General features: G+C 35.4%; 1 protein-coding gene across 2 annotated transcripts in view; it reads left to right on the forward strand.

Moving 5' to 3' along the window:
• Window positions 1-14,962, forward strand: part of FBXL17 (F-box and leucine rich repeat protein 17) — a 433,532-nt gene that overhangs the window by 283,033 nt on the left and 135,537 nt on the right. For both annotated transcript variants that reach the window (XM_006207989.4, XM_072958311.1), the window contains exon 7: window positions 3,861-3,937. In XM_006207989.4, the coding sequence (XP_006208051.2) occupies window positions 3,861-3,937 (77 nt within the window). The remainder of the gene's footprint in view (window positions 1-3,860; window positions 3,938-14,962) is intronic.

The raw sequence follows: 14,962 nt of genomic DNA on the forward strand, positions 1-14,962 counted from the left end.
GTGAGCATAAAATCACATTATTACAAAAAATAATTCTGGATGCTTTGGATATTTTGGAGCAGGTTTTCTGGCTCTTTTCAGTATTCTAAAGGAGTTTATATATATGTACTCAACAGCTGTTACTCAAGAATTTACAATGGTTGCAATTTTTTTTTCATTCTCTTTAGAACCCTGCCGAAACATAAAAGCAATAAAATAATCTGAGGGGAGGCAATTCAGAATGAACTAAAATCTATTTAATTGAACCTAGGACATTTGATTGGAGAAATTTTTCATCTAGGCCCTCATTTTTTATAAAGAATTATGATGTGTGGCTCTGAAGAAGATAGGTGGTGGTTCTGTGGTTTCAGGGAGGTGAAACTAGAATGTATGTCTTCTTATTCTTCTCACCCTCTTGTTAAGACATGTCTCCCCTTGTTTGTCAGAACTCGGGAAAATGGTTTAGAAGGCTTGTGTTTGATGTTCACAGGCTGGTTTAACAATACTTGATATTCCTCTGTGTTTTCCCATTATGCCATATTCCTATATTATGAATGTGTTCTTGATAATCTTATAGATTATTACTTTCCCTAAGAATATTGTTCTTTTCCTCAGTTTTGTAATCCTTAGGTTGTCATGCATGAAATAGGAAATCTTTGAGTGTACTGACCCATAGAGAATGTTGGTCATATGGTTTTCTGAGCTTTATCCTTAGGGATGGTGGGAATGGGGTAGGGGAATGAATGGAAAAAATGTGAATCCTGGATTCTGAGTTTACAGACTCATGGCCTGCCTCTGGGGACAAAGCTATAATTTATCATTGAGATTAATGAATATTCTCCTATTCTGTATATGTGAGTAGGAGAGGGGCTATAGAAGAAAAGGTTTTAAATGTGGTCTTTTGTTCTTTTATTTTCCTTTTCACTTATTGACTATGACTTTGCAGACATTTCTCTCTTTTTTTGGTACCCTCTTTAAATACTCCGTAAAAATTTATACCTGTAGTCAAAAAGTTTAAATAATTAGTAAGTTTTATCATCTTGTTTGTTGACTGCATACAGTGTATACAGCAAACTGGGAAATGCTCTGATGATAATACACTAGGTCATGACTACAGCCAAGACTCTTAAAACAGAGAGAATTATTTAGAGTCACTGTGGTCCACAGCATTGTGTTGTGTTAGAGTACTTCCTGTAAATATACTCTAGAATGGACTCTAACGTTTCACGAGGAAAGGACAGTCACCAGCCATGGTCTCTCATGACGGCCTGCTATCAGTGCAAGCCGCCTGGGAAACTAGACCTACACTAATCATAGGGTTTCAGACACTAGTGAGGGACCTGAGGTGGGGTTCCATTTGCACCAATTTGCAGTAACAGGATAATACAAACCACTTTCATTTTCAACTCTGAAAGTGATAGCTGTTTTACCTCAGTATTTGAACCACTCAATTTGGTGTATTAATATGATACTGAATTTCAGTCCAGGTTCACAGAACTTGGGGCTTCCCTCCTCAAATATCACATCTGTGAATGAGATGATATTTAAATTTTAAAAAGTTAAATTTTGCTAAAATTATTCCAAAGAATGGGTTTTTTTCTTCAATGAATTCTAATTTGAGGAATAGTTTTATGTTGTGCATAACTTATAGCACATTGGCTGTGATTACAGGGTAGTTAGAAGTATTCAGAAAACTTCATGTTACTGAGCTTTCAAAAACAGAGCAAAAATCCAAGGTGGTCTTTTGTCAAAGGAAAGTGCTTTTCTCTTATATTTCTCTTTTTATGTCTAAAAGATATAGACTGTTTATTTCTGAATCATGTGTTATCTCTTGGCTTTTGCCTCTTGAATAAGCTAAATACATTTGTGATATCTATTCATAATAACTGTTCTCTGTCATGTAGGGAGGACGCTCATGGCCTTTCATCAGTTTTAGGACAGTTTCCATCCAGTGATTGATTATCTTATTTTATGTGAATACCAGTTTTTGTTGCCTATGAAATAGCATTTGATCTGGCTTGTACAGTGAAATCAATTTGTGTTTTTTGCTGTCTGTAGTCTGCTCTGTGTGTCTTTAATGTTCACATGTACTTGCGGCATATCTAATACAGAATCGAGTGGCAGGGACACAAATAGGATACTGTATTTGTTTAGAGTTTTTCCATAATCATATATAGGAGCAGATACTTTGAAAAGACCATGAGACCAAAATAAGTGATATGAACATTATTTTTGCACTAATTTACTTCATTTTGTGGTGGTAATACAAAATGGCAGTTGCTGCTAGCTTTTTTGGTAGGTGATGGAGAACAGTCAGCTATGACTCTTTGATATGTCAAAAAGTAGACTTAAAAAAAAACTATGATACTGTAATCATCTGGGGACTTTATTTTTATTCTTAGCATGTGAAAATTAATTTTTAAAGTTTATAAAACATGATTGTTGCCTGTAATGTTTCATTTCTGCTTTTAGTTTTCCTTTTTTATGAGTTTATTCAAATTTAACATTGAAGCCAAATGATATGGAATTAAGTTTAAAAATTTCCCTTTATAATGAACTGTATCAATCATAATTACATTGTTACTGTTTTAAGTTTTCTGTTGCAGTCATGAAAGTGCTTATCCATTTTTATCATAAATCTTTTTAAAAAAAATACCCCCAAAAGAATGTTTATTCAGTTATTCTGAGGAACTTAGAAATGTTTATCATTCCATTAGAACAATATTCTATAAAATATTTTTAAAAGAAAAATATGTCTTCTCTAAACTAATTTAACCTTCAGTAATGAATTATGTGAAGTAAAATTGTATAAAATTCCCTGACATTTTATGAAGATACCTACAAATAAGCCAGACAGCAAATAAAATATCTGAAAGACAGAGATGGATACTCACTAATTTTTTGATGGATTATACACATAGGTATCAAATTACTTGATCCTTACTTCCTAGAAAAGGTTAACGACTCTTTTTGTTTTTACCCTTTTACTTAGCTATTATTTATAAAGATTAAAACAGAGACTACATTGAAGGATGCATATGCCTATGTGTCAGTATGACTCCATAGGTTTTTCTGATATTATAGGGGACTGAGACACCAAATGGATAGCATTGTTAATCATTCTTTTTAAAGTTCATTCAATTCTGTACTACCTGTTCCACTATGGCTGTTAGAGCAGAGTGTGCCAGTCAAAAACCTTTTAACTTAAATGAAACTAGGGAGGACTTTAAATCTTAGTATCTATATCTCTTTTGTCAAAATGGTCCCTGTGTATGCAACACTTCATTTAAAACATTAAGAATGACACGTTTTAAAGTAAGAGATTTTAAAGTTCTTACATGTACAGATTTTTCTTTCCTCTTTAATCAGTATGTTATACATTTGTAAAACCTATTTTTATGTTGAATAAAACTTCACAAAAATATGTATTGTAGTGTTATCAAGCTCCATCATTAATAATTGAACCGTGAGCAACATTAGCATCCACTTATAATGACCATTCATCTATGTTCTACAGTTTCATTATAGTTATTTTAGTATGTAAATGATATATGTTCATTATGTAGCCCATGTTTACTAGTTTTTTATTACCAAATATAACATTACTCTTATAGGAATCTCTCTTTTTCATTGCTTTGGTTTTAAAAGCTGCGCTAGTCCTAAATGTATTTAATTAAAGTTGTGTGGGTATTAGAGCACTTGAGTTTAAAGCAGGGAATATAATACCTTTCCCTGAAGCACCTTGAAAGAGGTTTGTTGAAAGAAGAGAGCTATGGTATTCGTCTAACGCTGACCTCTTCCTCTTACAATCATGGCCAAACTCTTGCTAATTTAACTTGAAACCCATTAGTATAACTCACCACTTTTTGTGTGTATTTCAGGTGTGTGGAGGTCATCGCCAAGGAAGGACAAAACCTGAAAGAGTTGTATTTGGTGTCCTGTAAAATCACGGATTATGGTATGTAATGAGCCATTATCCTAATCATTTTCAAGAATTCAGAGGTACAGAATCTTTGAAAGCTTTTTTAGAAGAAATCAAAAGCTACTATCTCATAGAGTCATAGAGACTGTTTAATCTTTTCTTGTACTAACTCTGATCATACCCCCCAAATCAAGAAATCATGAGAATAAGAACCAGAGTAAAAAGAACGTATGTATATCAGTGTATTACCACACTTAATCATATACACATATGCGCATATACACATTCACATAGGATTAAGAAGTGCGGCTAAAGTTGCTGTACAATGAAAATGAATATCGGGATAATTAAATATTTGATTTAATAAATATAACTAAAGAAATTATTACATTGAGTTGATTTACTTAATTTAAGGTCATGTAAAATGCATTCCTGCTGACATTCGAAATGCCAATCTTGCTAATGCTTTAAATTCTTTAAAGCATTGGAAAATTACAATAGGAAGTATAAATATATAGGAAGTAAAGGATATACATTTGTTTATAAGATTTTAAATTATCTTGATTTTAAATATCCCTTTAAAGTGGAGAAATACAAGTTGTTTTATAAAAACATGAAAAGTATGAAATCATCCTGTTGGAGTAATGAAGGATAATAACTTAGTCTTTCTTTTTTTGTTCTGCTTTATATATTTTTCCTAATAATTTGCATATTTAATCTAAATATACAGTTTTAACCAGATATTTGGCTTATGGAAACTAACATGGTTTCCTTTTCTGTGTTCTTATTGTTTAATTTGTTTGTTTAAATTGGAGAATATACTTTCTACCTTGAAGGAAACTAATAATCCATTAAGTTTTTATTGTTAACTCTGACATATGCTAATAAATGACTCCAATACCTAGGATGTCATACTAACCATCTGCCTTGGGTGGAAGAGTTGTATTTTATTAGCTGCCAAATTCATCCTTTGTTAAAACTCTACCAAAGCTATAATAAAAAATCAAAAATAACATAGAAAAGATTTGGCTTAAAAATAACCCTAATTTCTTTTCAGAGTTTATTTTTTGAGAATGGTAAATGTCTTGCATGGATTTATCCATAATATTTCTGGGTTGTTGGTTTTCTTCTAATTATATCATAAGAAAGGAGTGTCTTGATATATTTTTTTTTCCCTTGTAGTTTGTTTTTTGGTTTGACGTATTAGATCGCCACTTAGATACAGCTCTAAAACCTCCGATATCTCCCTGTTGTCTAGGCCTTAGAGAAAAACAGGGCATATCCTCAGTACCTGTGGATTTGTTAATTAACTAGTAGTACATTCATTCATTCCAGCTTTTCACTTGGCATTCAAGGTCCTTTATCATTAGTCCCCTTCCTGCCGTTCCAACCTCATTTTATATTTCTCCCTTTCACCTGTTTGCTGTCAGCATCAGATTGCTAATTACCAGAAGAGCTATAGATTAAGTTCCTTAGAATGAACTCTTCAATGTCCTGCAGTGGAAAACGTTACGAAAATTATACACTCTGTTCTAGTACCTGTTAAGTTAGCCAGTGCAAAGAAGTGTTCCAGAAGGTATGGAAAAGACAAAAAGCTTTGCGCTTGGGACAGATCTGGGATCAAGTTCTGTCTTTGTTCTTTGTTCTTTGACGTTAGGGAAGTTCCCTCACATCTCTGAGGCTGTTTCCTCATCTGTAAATTGGGGAAATAGTATTTGACTTCATGCTCCTGTGTGTACTGGTACCCATTCTAAAGAGCAGCACAATGTATACTGCTGAGAAAATTTGCTTTCCTGCAGGAGGGGGACAGAGCAAAGATTCAAGCAAGATTCTTCCACCGTCTTTCCTTTCCTCGGAAGGAAGGTCTTGAAAGAGGCTTTTGTTGTCATTGTTGCTGTTGTTTACTGTTATTATTTATTTCTGTTGTTTAGCGATTTTCCCATGTTCTGGTGTTGTGAGATTTTAGGATGTTTTTTCTCTCAGTGAGGTGAAAACTGTGTTAAAACTCCACTCGTGTGGTTTGCGTTTATTCGTATCTCTGAATTATTTAGGTCAGTGGTTCTCAACCCTCTCTGCACATTAGGATCATGTGGCGAGTTTCTAAGGCATAATGATAATGCTCGAACTTTACACAAGACTAATTACATCAGAATTTCTAGGAGGTGGGGCCCAGGCCATAAAACCTGCCTAAGTGACATTAATGTCAGCCGAAGTTGAGAACCACTGATCAAGTCCAGCTGAGAGGAACGCGAAGGGAAGATTTTGAGGGCTTGCCTCCTCCACAGTAATGAAAAATCCATCACAGTTTTTTCGTACCTCATTCCCTCCAGGTTTCAAGCTCTCTGTCTGCCCCACCTCTCTCTTCCTTCTTTCCTGAGATTTCAGACATTCAAAGGATTTATAGTGAAAGTCTCTGTGTGTCATCTGTTGGTTTGTTCTTCAAAATGTTGGGGCATAACTGAGGACGAGGGGGAAAGGCCAAGAGTGTATGAGATTGTACTGTAATTGCTACTTGATTATAAAATTGAAAGAAATTACTGAACGTCAGCTCATCTTTTTTCCCCTGGTGTCATGCCAATAACATGTGAACAATTTTTGTCAAAAGGACAGCAAGAAGGATTATTCATTGTAACCAGAGAAACAGCATTGTTCTTGGAAAGAACTGCTCTGCTGGGGAGGCTGTCCGTGATCCCTTGTCCTGTGTTGATTATAAATTTTAAGAAGGAAAAGCAGATGCTTCTTTCCTTCTTTAACTGGATAACTAGAGACACATTCTGTAGGACTTTTTGATTACTGAGGCGACTTAGAAATTATAAAATCTGATGTACACCTGATGCTGGAGGATTTCATCCTTCAAGAGACGACTCCCTAATTCTGCTTCCGATTGCTTTACTCGAATTCCAGCTAGTCTCCTCCTCATCTCCTCTGTCTCTGGTGCTGTGTTTGGCCCTGCTTTGTGTACAGAATATTGAGATTTTTAATGGTTTTTACAGAATGCATGGATTCAGAAAGAGCAGCTCGCCTGGCATATCATTTGTAATTTTTGTCAAGATTCTCACAGATGTTGAATGTGGTATTATGGTACTGAGCAACACCTGGCCAGGCTGCTATGAAGTTATGTTCATTTTAATTGATACATGATACAGTTGTCATGAAGAAAACTATCATCCTAATGGGCTTCTTATTTCCCAAATTGAACATAGATCTTTACTGGTAAAAGATAGCAATTATAAACAAATCAATAATTCAGGCACAGCTAAATGGAAAACACAGTCTTGGGAAGTTGCTCCCTAAAGAGAAATTTAGTATTGTCACTATTCTATCACTAAAGAAATAAATGTTTTAGTCTGTATCAAGGAAAAAAGCTCAAACTTAGGAGTTGGAGAATTAGGTTAGAATTCCAGTGTTGCCTCTTCTTTCCTTTGTGACCTTGAGCAGACCTCTTTACTTAACCTCCTAGTTTTGTCATCTGTTAAATACGTGATGATACATACCATAAAAGGTAGAGAAAGTGAACGTAAAACATCTGTGTCATGCCTGGTGGTGTAGTGGATACTCAATAATTGGCAGTTCTCATAATCACAGAATTATCTCTTTGAAGAAGAATCAAGGCTCCTTCTCCTCCAAGTGTGGCTTTCTGTTTGTGGGAGTCATTATCTAGAAATTTGACCTGTGTTAGTCTACCTGCCTAGCTGACTTCCATACCTAAGCTGTCTATCTGAACGAGATTTTTATTAGGAGGAAATAAAAAGAAAGATACAGCAAAAAGTTTAAAATTTTAAATTTGTCTCCCTGTCTTAGGTTTCTTCCCTGTCTCTTCTCTATGTTACCTTCATTTTTGTTTAATTTTCTCTCATCTCCCCTTAAGTTTTTCTTTGTTCTTACAATCATGTGTCAACTGATAATTTCCAGTCTACCTTTCTGTTCACCTTCAAACACTTTTCTGTTGAAAATTCTCCTTTGGAAAAGTGTATCCTTAGGATTAAAAGGAAGACAAGGAGTAGAAACCAGCTTGTATCATTCAAGCCTACAGAGGTCAGAGCCAGTCTCACTCGGGCTGCAAGGCACAGAACATGTGATGTAATAAATGGGATGGAAGAATAAAGCTCTGATCTCCGTTAGTGTCTCCACAGTGAAGGTTACCCGTGTGACCCTGGGTCAGGGAGCCGTTATAAAAAGGACCCAGGTTTCCTCCTGGGCTGTTATCACAATTCCTTTGACTTTAGCACTCCCGAGGGCCCTTAAAATACACTCGAAGGGATATCTTTTTGCTCGCCATCTCAAGTTGTCAAATAACCTTTAACTAAAGAGGACTGTAAACACTCAACTACTGACATGATGTTTGGGGCCTACAAGATCACTGACAAGCCACAGGCTCACTCTGGGCGACTCCACCTCACCCTCTGCCTCTCCCACGGGCCCTGGGGCTGCACTCCCAGGACGGTCCTCGGTCCTTGGCTGCCCCTTGCTCCACTTACCAGTGCTCTTATGCCTGATCTGGGACTTTGAAACCTAACTCCAAAACAAAGCTTGCCATGAAAGCTTTTGGGTTGCTTTGGGCAAAAGGTCTTCCAAGACAAGGTCACTGTTCCTGAGGTTATCATGTGAGATGTCATTTCAGTTGGCCTGCCACACGACCGACATGAAATACATTCATTCTGTCAACACATATTGTTTCAGCACCTACTATGTGCTGGTTCTGTGCTACATGCAGAGCAAGCCGTTTCTGCCATCCTGGAGCTTTCGTTCTGGTGCTATCCAGAGGACAGGGCTAGCCTGCTTATTAAAAAAAAAAAAAAGAGGGAAGAAAAAATAAAAAAAGAAGGAAGAAAAAAAAAAAGGTAATGCGTCTCCTTCCAGACAAGAAGAATGGTGGGGAGTGTCTTCTGACATTAATCTTTGCTTTGGCCTAACCCATGCTTCACCCAGCCTTTTTGACCTTCTAACGCTATTGAAAGATTAATAGGTTATGTGTTCGCTACCTTTTATTGGGATACCAGGCCTCTTTAGCTATGAGTTAATCCAAAATGAGATCTGGGCTACATTATCAGAGTAAGCACACTGAAGAAACAAAAAGAAATCCCCACAGGCATTCTGGATTACACCAGTGTCAAGAGTGTTTCTTTCTTTCTTTTTTTTTTTTTTCCTTTTCTTGCCAAACCAACACTGAAATTATTCAAGAAAAGCATCTTATACCAAAAATAATTTTGCTTTTTATTATATCATCTTACTTTTCATATTATTAGGTATGCATCACATACAGTGATGTTCCATTTTAAAGTAAATTCTCTCTGTTTTTTTCCCTTTAATGTTTGTTTCATTTTCAAATTGTATTTCAAACTGCTCCCAGATTGCTGGGTAAGATTCAGCTCCTTTTGTCACCAGGAATAACTCTAATAGTTGTAAAGTGACAGAGAAGAACTTTAGAAAATACATTTGCAAGTCAAAAAGAATCTCTTATTGTTTACTGTTGATTATTCACGCGTTCTCTCTTTTCTATCATTTAAATATAGATAGCTTTTATTGTTTCTAACAAAATAGTACTAAATTGCTAAATCTTCTATTGTTGCAAATTTCCCTTGCTTATGTGTCCATCCTAAAAGTTATTTCTCTCCACTTGTAATTCTTTATTTCATTCCTGGAGTTCCTCACTACTAGATTTATATGTCTACTGTTGTACTTTTAGTGAGTTCTCTTTTTTCTTTCTTTTCAGTGTTGGTCATGATTTTTCACCAGAAATTTAGAATTTAATTATAATTTTTTCTAAACGCTTTTTTTTTTCTGCTCAACAGTAAAGAAGTTGTTGACTTTCTTCCCTATTTCCTAGGTCATCCTAAGACTGCAGGTGTATAACCCTGAAATAAAAGACTAAACCTTAACAATGCTTATCATAGTAGACTTGCCCTAAGTGACCACATATCAAATCTACTGAGAATCACTTCTTTAAACATTTCTACAAGAAAAGTCTCCCATAATCAGTTCAAAGCCCAACTCTAGTTTCATATAGAGTTTTTTTCAATTAAGAAATCTTCTCACCTACATTTAAAAGGCTAGTGAACCGATTTCTGTGCTTGCCCCTGAACTTTCTTATACCTCCAAATACATTAATGTTGTTGCTCCAAATTAATTTGTTAATTTTTATAACTGAATACTAAATTTCTATACTTAACAGAATTAATAACTGAAATATTAACATTCCCACTTTCCTTTTCTCAGTTAGTTTTAGCATTTCTAAAATATAGTATTTGATTTTAATTTTAACTGTTTTTAACATCAATCTTGTGACAGAGTCCTATTATAGATAAAAGGGATTTGTCTCAACTCACATAAGAAGTCATTTTTCGGAGTTCCTCTTTTTAACCCTCATTGCTTAGTACCCTTGAGTATGCAGACTAGGCACCTGTTTTCCTTGAACTATGCTGTGGTATAAATAGTCATTATTGATCATGATCGGTATTTTATTGGTGATGAGTAGATCTAAAAGAGTCTGCAGTGAACACCAAGATAACTACAATAATACTAGATTTCCAGTAGCCCACAAAAGAAACAATTTCCTAATATTTAAAATTTCTTGAAAATAGATGTCCTGAGTAGTAGTGAGCTCTCTATTACAAGAGTTATGCAAAGTGATACAATCTTTTAAAAAGAATGTGGAAAGATAGAAGTACTGTGTAAGGAATTGACCTATATAACGTTTAAATTTCTTTTTAATCCTGGGATGTATGCTGGACTCGTTCCATTTTTGTTTCATTCAGCAAATGTTTCCTGTATGTGTGCTGGCTCCGTGCTGTGGAGAATACAGAGATGGGTGAGAAGTACTTGGAGAAAGAAGATATAAGCAGTTGAAAATGTTTTCCTATCTATTAGGCAGTATGATGGTGTCAAATAAGAAAGATGGGCTCTATGAGACGTCAGGGCTCAGGAGGACGGTATCATGAGAGATTGAACTCTTTGGGAAAGGATTTTTGGTGGAAGAGGGATGGGAGGACTGAGATGAGAAGGAAGGGCATTTGAGGTAGGAGAGCCCGAGGACAGGCTCAGAGCAGGAACAGGTGTCTGAAAGGATGAGTTTGTATGCGTTGGTTAATCTAAAGAAAGAACAGAAATCATCCAAAGTGATTACGTGCACACACGGGCAAATTTTGAAGAAACCTTATGAAAATATTCTAGTTGAAAATTCAGGGTAAGTTCCAACTTTCATCTCAACTTTTCCTGTCTTATTCACCATTCCCATGGTAACAACTTCACTTAACATATATAAAAGGAAACACTACTTTGGGTTCTAACTACTAATCAAGTACCCAGTTCAACTGAAAGAAGTCAAATGTAAATTTTCATAATAATAATAATAATAGAATAGTTAACATGAATGGAGCTTTTTCTATGGGCATTATTCATTTAAGCCTCTTAATAGCCCACTTTAGATGGGTACTGTTAATATTCAAGTTTACAGATGTGGAGACTGAGGCCAGGAATGCTCACATAGTTTGTGAGTAACAGTATGTAATAGCTTCAATATTAAATCAGTCTCTTTGATAATCACCCATAGGTCAGTGACGTGCTTAGCAGTATTTATTACTAGAAAGCTTCGTTGGATTTTCCCAGTTGTTGAAGCTTAAAAAATATAACTGAATCTCATGATACCATGTTTGTCCATCTGTATATAAAAAAACAATGTCACAAGGCAGCTACCCCATGAGATCTAATTATTTAGTTATAGAACTTAAATAGGTTTAATGTGCTTTTACCCTGTAACTCTGTTGTGCTGACACCAAATGGCACTCTGAGTAAACATTCCGTAGCTGGGAGGTAGAGATACTCATTGATATTCAATGTGTGTTCCTGTCTTCTACAAATCTTTTCTTAGTAATTTCAGAACCATATATAATTCTTCATGAGTTAACATTTTTTCTTATGCTCTCTTTCTAAATTCTTACAAAAAGCTTATGAAGGAAGTAGAAATATTATTCCTCTTTTTGAAGAGATGAGAAAATCGAGCCCAGACAATTTTAATTAATCAGTGAAACTGGAACTATAATCTCCCCAGTCCAAATTGTTTACTGGATGATGTGCACATCAATTCTTAAATTTCTCTGATTTTTATACAGAAATGAGTACTTCATGTAAACGGTCTTCTAAAAGCCGTTTTAGCTAATACTAAATGGCATGACTTCATAGCTGTTTTTTAAAGTACAGAAAACATTTCTAGAGTTGCACAGTTGTACCAGTCTCAAAAACATAAGCAATTGTTCTCTTCATTAAGTTAGTCTTCCTTAAAACTGAACTCAGAAGTTCCCGGGGCCTCAGTGTCCTCATCTACCTCAGATGCCCATTACGTTTCTTCCCTTAGGAGAGCCTCTTCTAAGAACGCTCTCTGGGATGTCAAAACCGAACCCTCAGCATGGCTGTGCTGCCTGCCTCCTTTATGCTCTTAAACTTCAGTGCTCCTCGTTTGCTGAGATCTGAAGAGTAGGAACAGAAAGGGGGTAAGGCCCCAAGGGCTGCATCTCTTCCTTCCAAAGCCTTAAGCCTTATCTCCTTCACCTACAAGTGCTCTCTTAGGGTCTTACTTTCTCCTTAAGATAATTTTGCCCTCCCGAGCTGTGTGTTTAACTAAATCTCTATTCACTATTTACTGGTTAATTAGCCTACTCAAGACACTTGGCATCTGATTTATTTGGTTGGGGGGGGGCTCAAAACAAAATAAACATCTGCCAAGTTTTCCTTTAGAAACTGATAGTAACACAGCAAAATATAAATTAAACATTGAAGTGGTTGGTTTTACTGTATGTCTCTCACTAATTAGGCTCACATTATTGTATCCACTACCACTGGTAGGATTAAGCCTTACTAGACGTTCTTTCTCTTTTTATGCATTAGCAGGCCTTCCTTATATTAAGAGCAGCCTTCCTTTATTGACTTCTTGGTTTATTTGAATTAAATTTATATAGGTAAGGAAGGAATAATACATGATTCTTTCTCTTTACTTACTAGTTTTCAAAATATTAATTTGGTTTCCATTATCCTCCATAGGTGACCAATAAGGAGTTGTTGTTGTTTTGGTTTAATTTTCATTATAAAGTCAATAATCCGTGGCAGTTATTTTTCTGTGGATACTCAGATTGTCCTGTCTTTGGTAGTAGAGGCTTCTTCAGGCCTTATGTCCTTTTGACACAGACTGGTTGTGTCAAGATTTACCAAACTCATCTTGTACATTTCATGTTGGAGACATGGTATCTGCTGTTTTTGGTTCTTTAAATGAATTAAGCTTTTTAAAAAAAAACTTTATCTTCTTAGTCCGCTCTGTACTCTGAATCCTTTATCACTGTATTTTCTGCCTATTAGTCCTCCAGCTTAGAAGCTATTTTAGATCTCATCACAAGTCTAACCTTTCCATTACAACTCAGCAACATCCGCCTCCCCACCTGGTTTTAAAGAATCCTCATTTAGGGATTCCCAAAGCACTAGAAACTTCTAGTTCCTTGCACAAGCATACCTTGTTTTATTGCCCTTAGCTTTATTGCCCTTGGCTTTATTGCCATTTGTAGATACTGCGGTTTTTCCAAATTGAAGGTTTGTGGCAACCATTTACCAAGCAGGTCTGTCAGTGCCGTTTTCCCCACCAACACTTGCTCACTTTGTGTCTCTATGTCACATTTTGGTAATTTTCATAATATTTGAAACTTTTTCATTATGATTATATTTCTTATGATGATCTGTGATCAGTAATCTTTGATGTTACTGCTATGACTCACCGAAGGCTCAGACGATGTTTAGCATTTTTTAGTAATAAAGTGTATTTTAAGTTATATACATTGTTTTTTAAAGATATAATGCTATTATTGCACACTTCATAGACCATATATAGTATAAACATAACTTCTATATGCACTGAAACAAAAAAAAAGTTCGTGTGACTCTCTTTAGTGCAGTATTCACTTCATTATAGTGATCTGGAACCGAACCTGATACATCTCCGAGGTGTGCCTGTATCCAACACTCTCTTAATTTTACTGACATTTTCTGCTTTCAGAGAAATTAGGGGTAGAACTCGGGAAAGAGAAGTAGTTTTACGTTTTAGCTACCCATCCACTTCCTGAGGAATCCCTTCTGATTTTGTTTGTCTCAGATTTTCTGCATTTGTTTTAAGTAACTACTAAAATTGGTCCCCTTGGACCCATTTGGAAATAAGTAGAAAAGTGTCCAAACTGTATGTGTTACTTAATCTCATTCAGGGGATTTCAAAGTTCCTTGTCCTACAGTGAAAAATACATTTTGTATTTAAAGTGCTTGTTGGACTTTTCTCTAAAGTGATTTCATCACTTACTAGAATGACCAGCTGTTTGAACAACGCTGCTTTAGTTCAACTTCTTCGAAGTATAGTTAAGAACTAGAACTGTCAGTCAATGGCCCGCTTAAGAGTAGAAAACTGCTGTGTATCCTTGGTACAAAAAGGACACTGTTCTTCTAGAACATTTGATGCCCAAACTCATCAAATCCCATATGTTGATCTTATATATGAAATAAGGGGTTAATATTCCCTTCATCTCACATCTTTGGTAGTAAGAGAATCGAACAGATTCTCATTATGATTTCACTTTAAGATAGATATTAAATGGGACTTTCTCCTGAGGCAAAAAGGTAGTTTGGTTAATTTAATTTCCTAATTAAATAAATCAGGCTTACTTGTAACTTAAATATTAAACTATTCATTTTAACCCTTATCCTAAAACATTCCCTTGGCTTTCTAAGACTCAGTCAATTAGAATTTATCTGTCAAGTGTGTTCATTTTCTTGCGTTTATCTGCATGACATTAAATAAATAGTTTGAACTTTTCAACTTCTCAAACAATTGTGTTGAGTTTGACATGGTTGATCCAGCCTGTGCGCCTCTGATGCCGTGTAAGCCAAATGCCTGAAAGCAACTTGTCTTTCATTAAGAATGACTGAGTGTGGGCAGAGAAAAGGAGATTTTAAAAATTAGAAATAAGAAGCAAACAAAAGAAAACTCTGTCTTCAGGGAGTTATGATACTTTCTTACATATATATATATATATATAA

Source organism: Vicugna pacos, chromosome 3 (genome assembly GCF_048564905.1).
Source record: "Vicugna pacos chromosome 3, VicPac4, whole genome shotgun sequence".
Taxonomy (NCBI): domain Eukaryota; kingdom Metazoa; phylum Chordata; class Mammalia; order Artiodactyla; family Camelidae; genus Vicugna; species Vicugna pacos.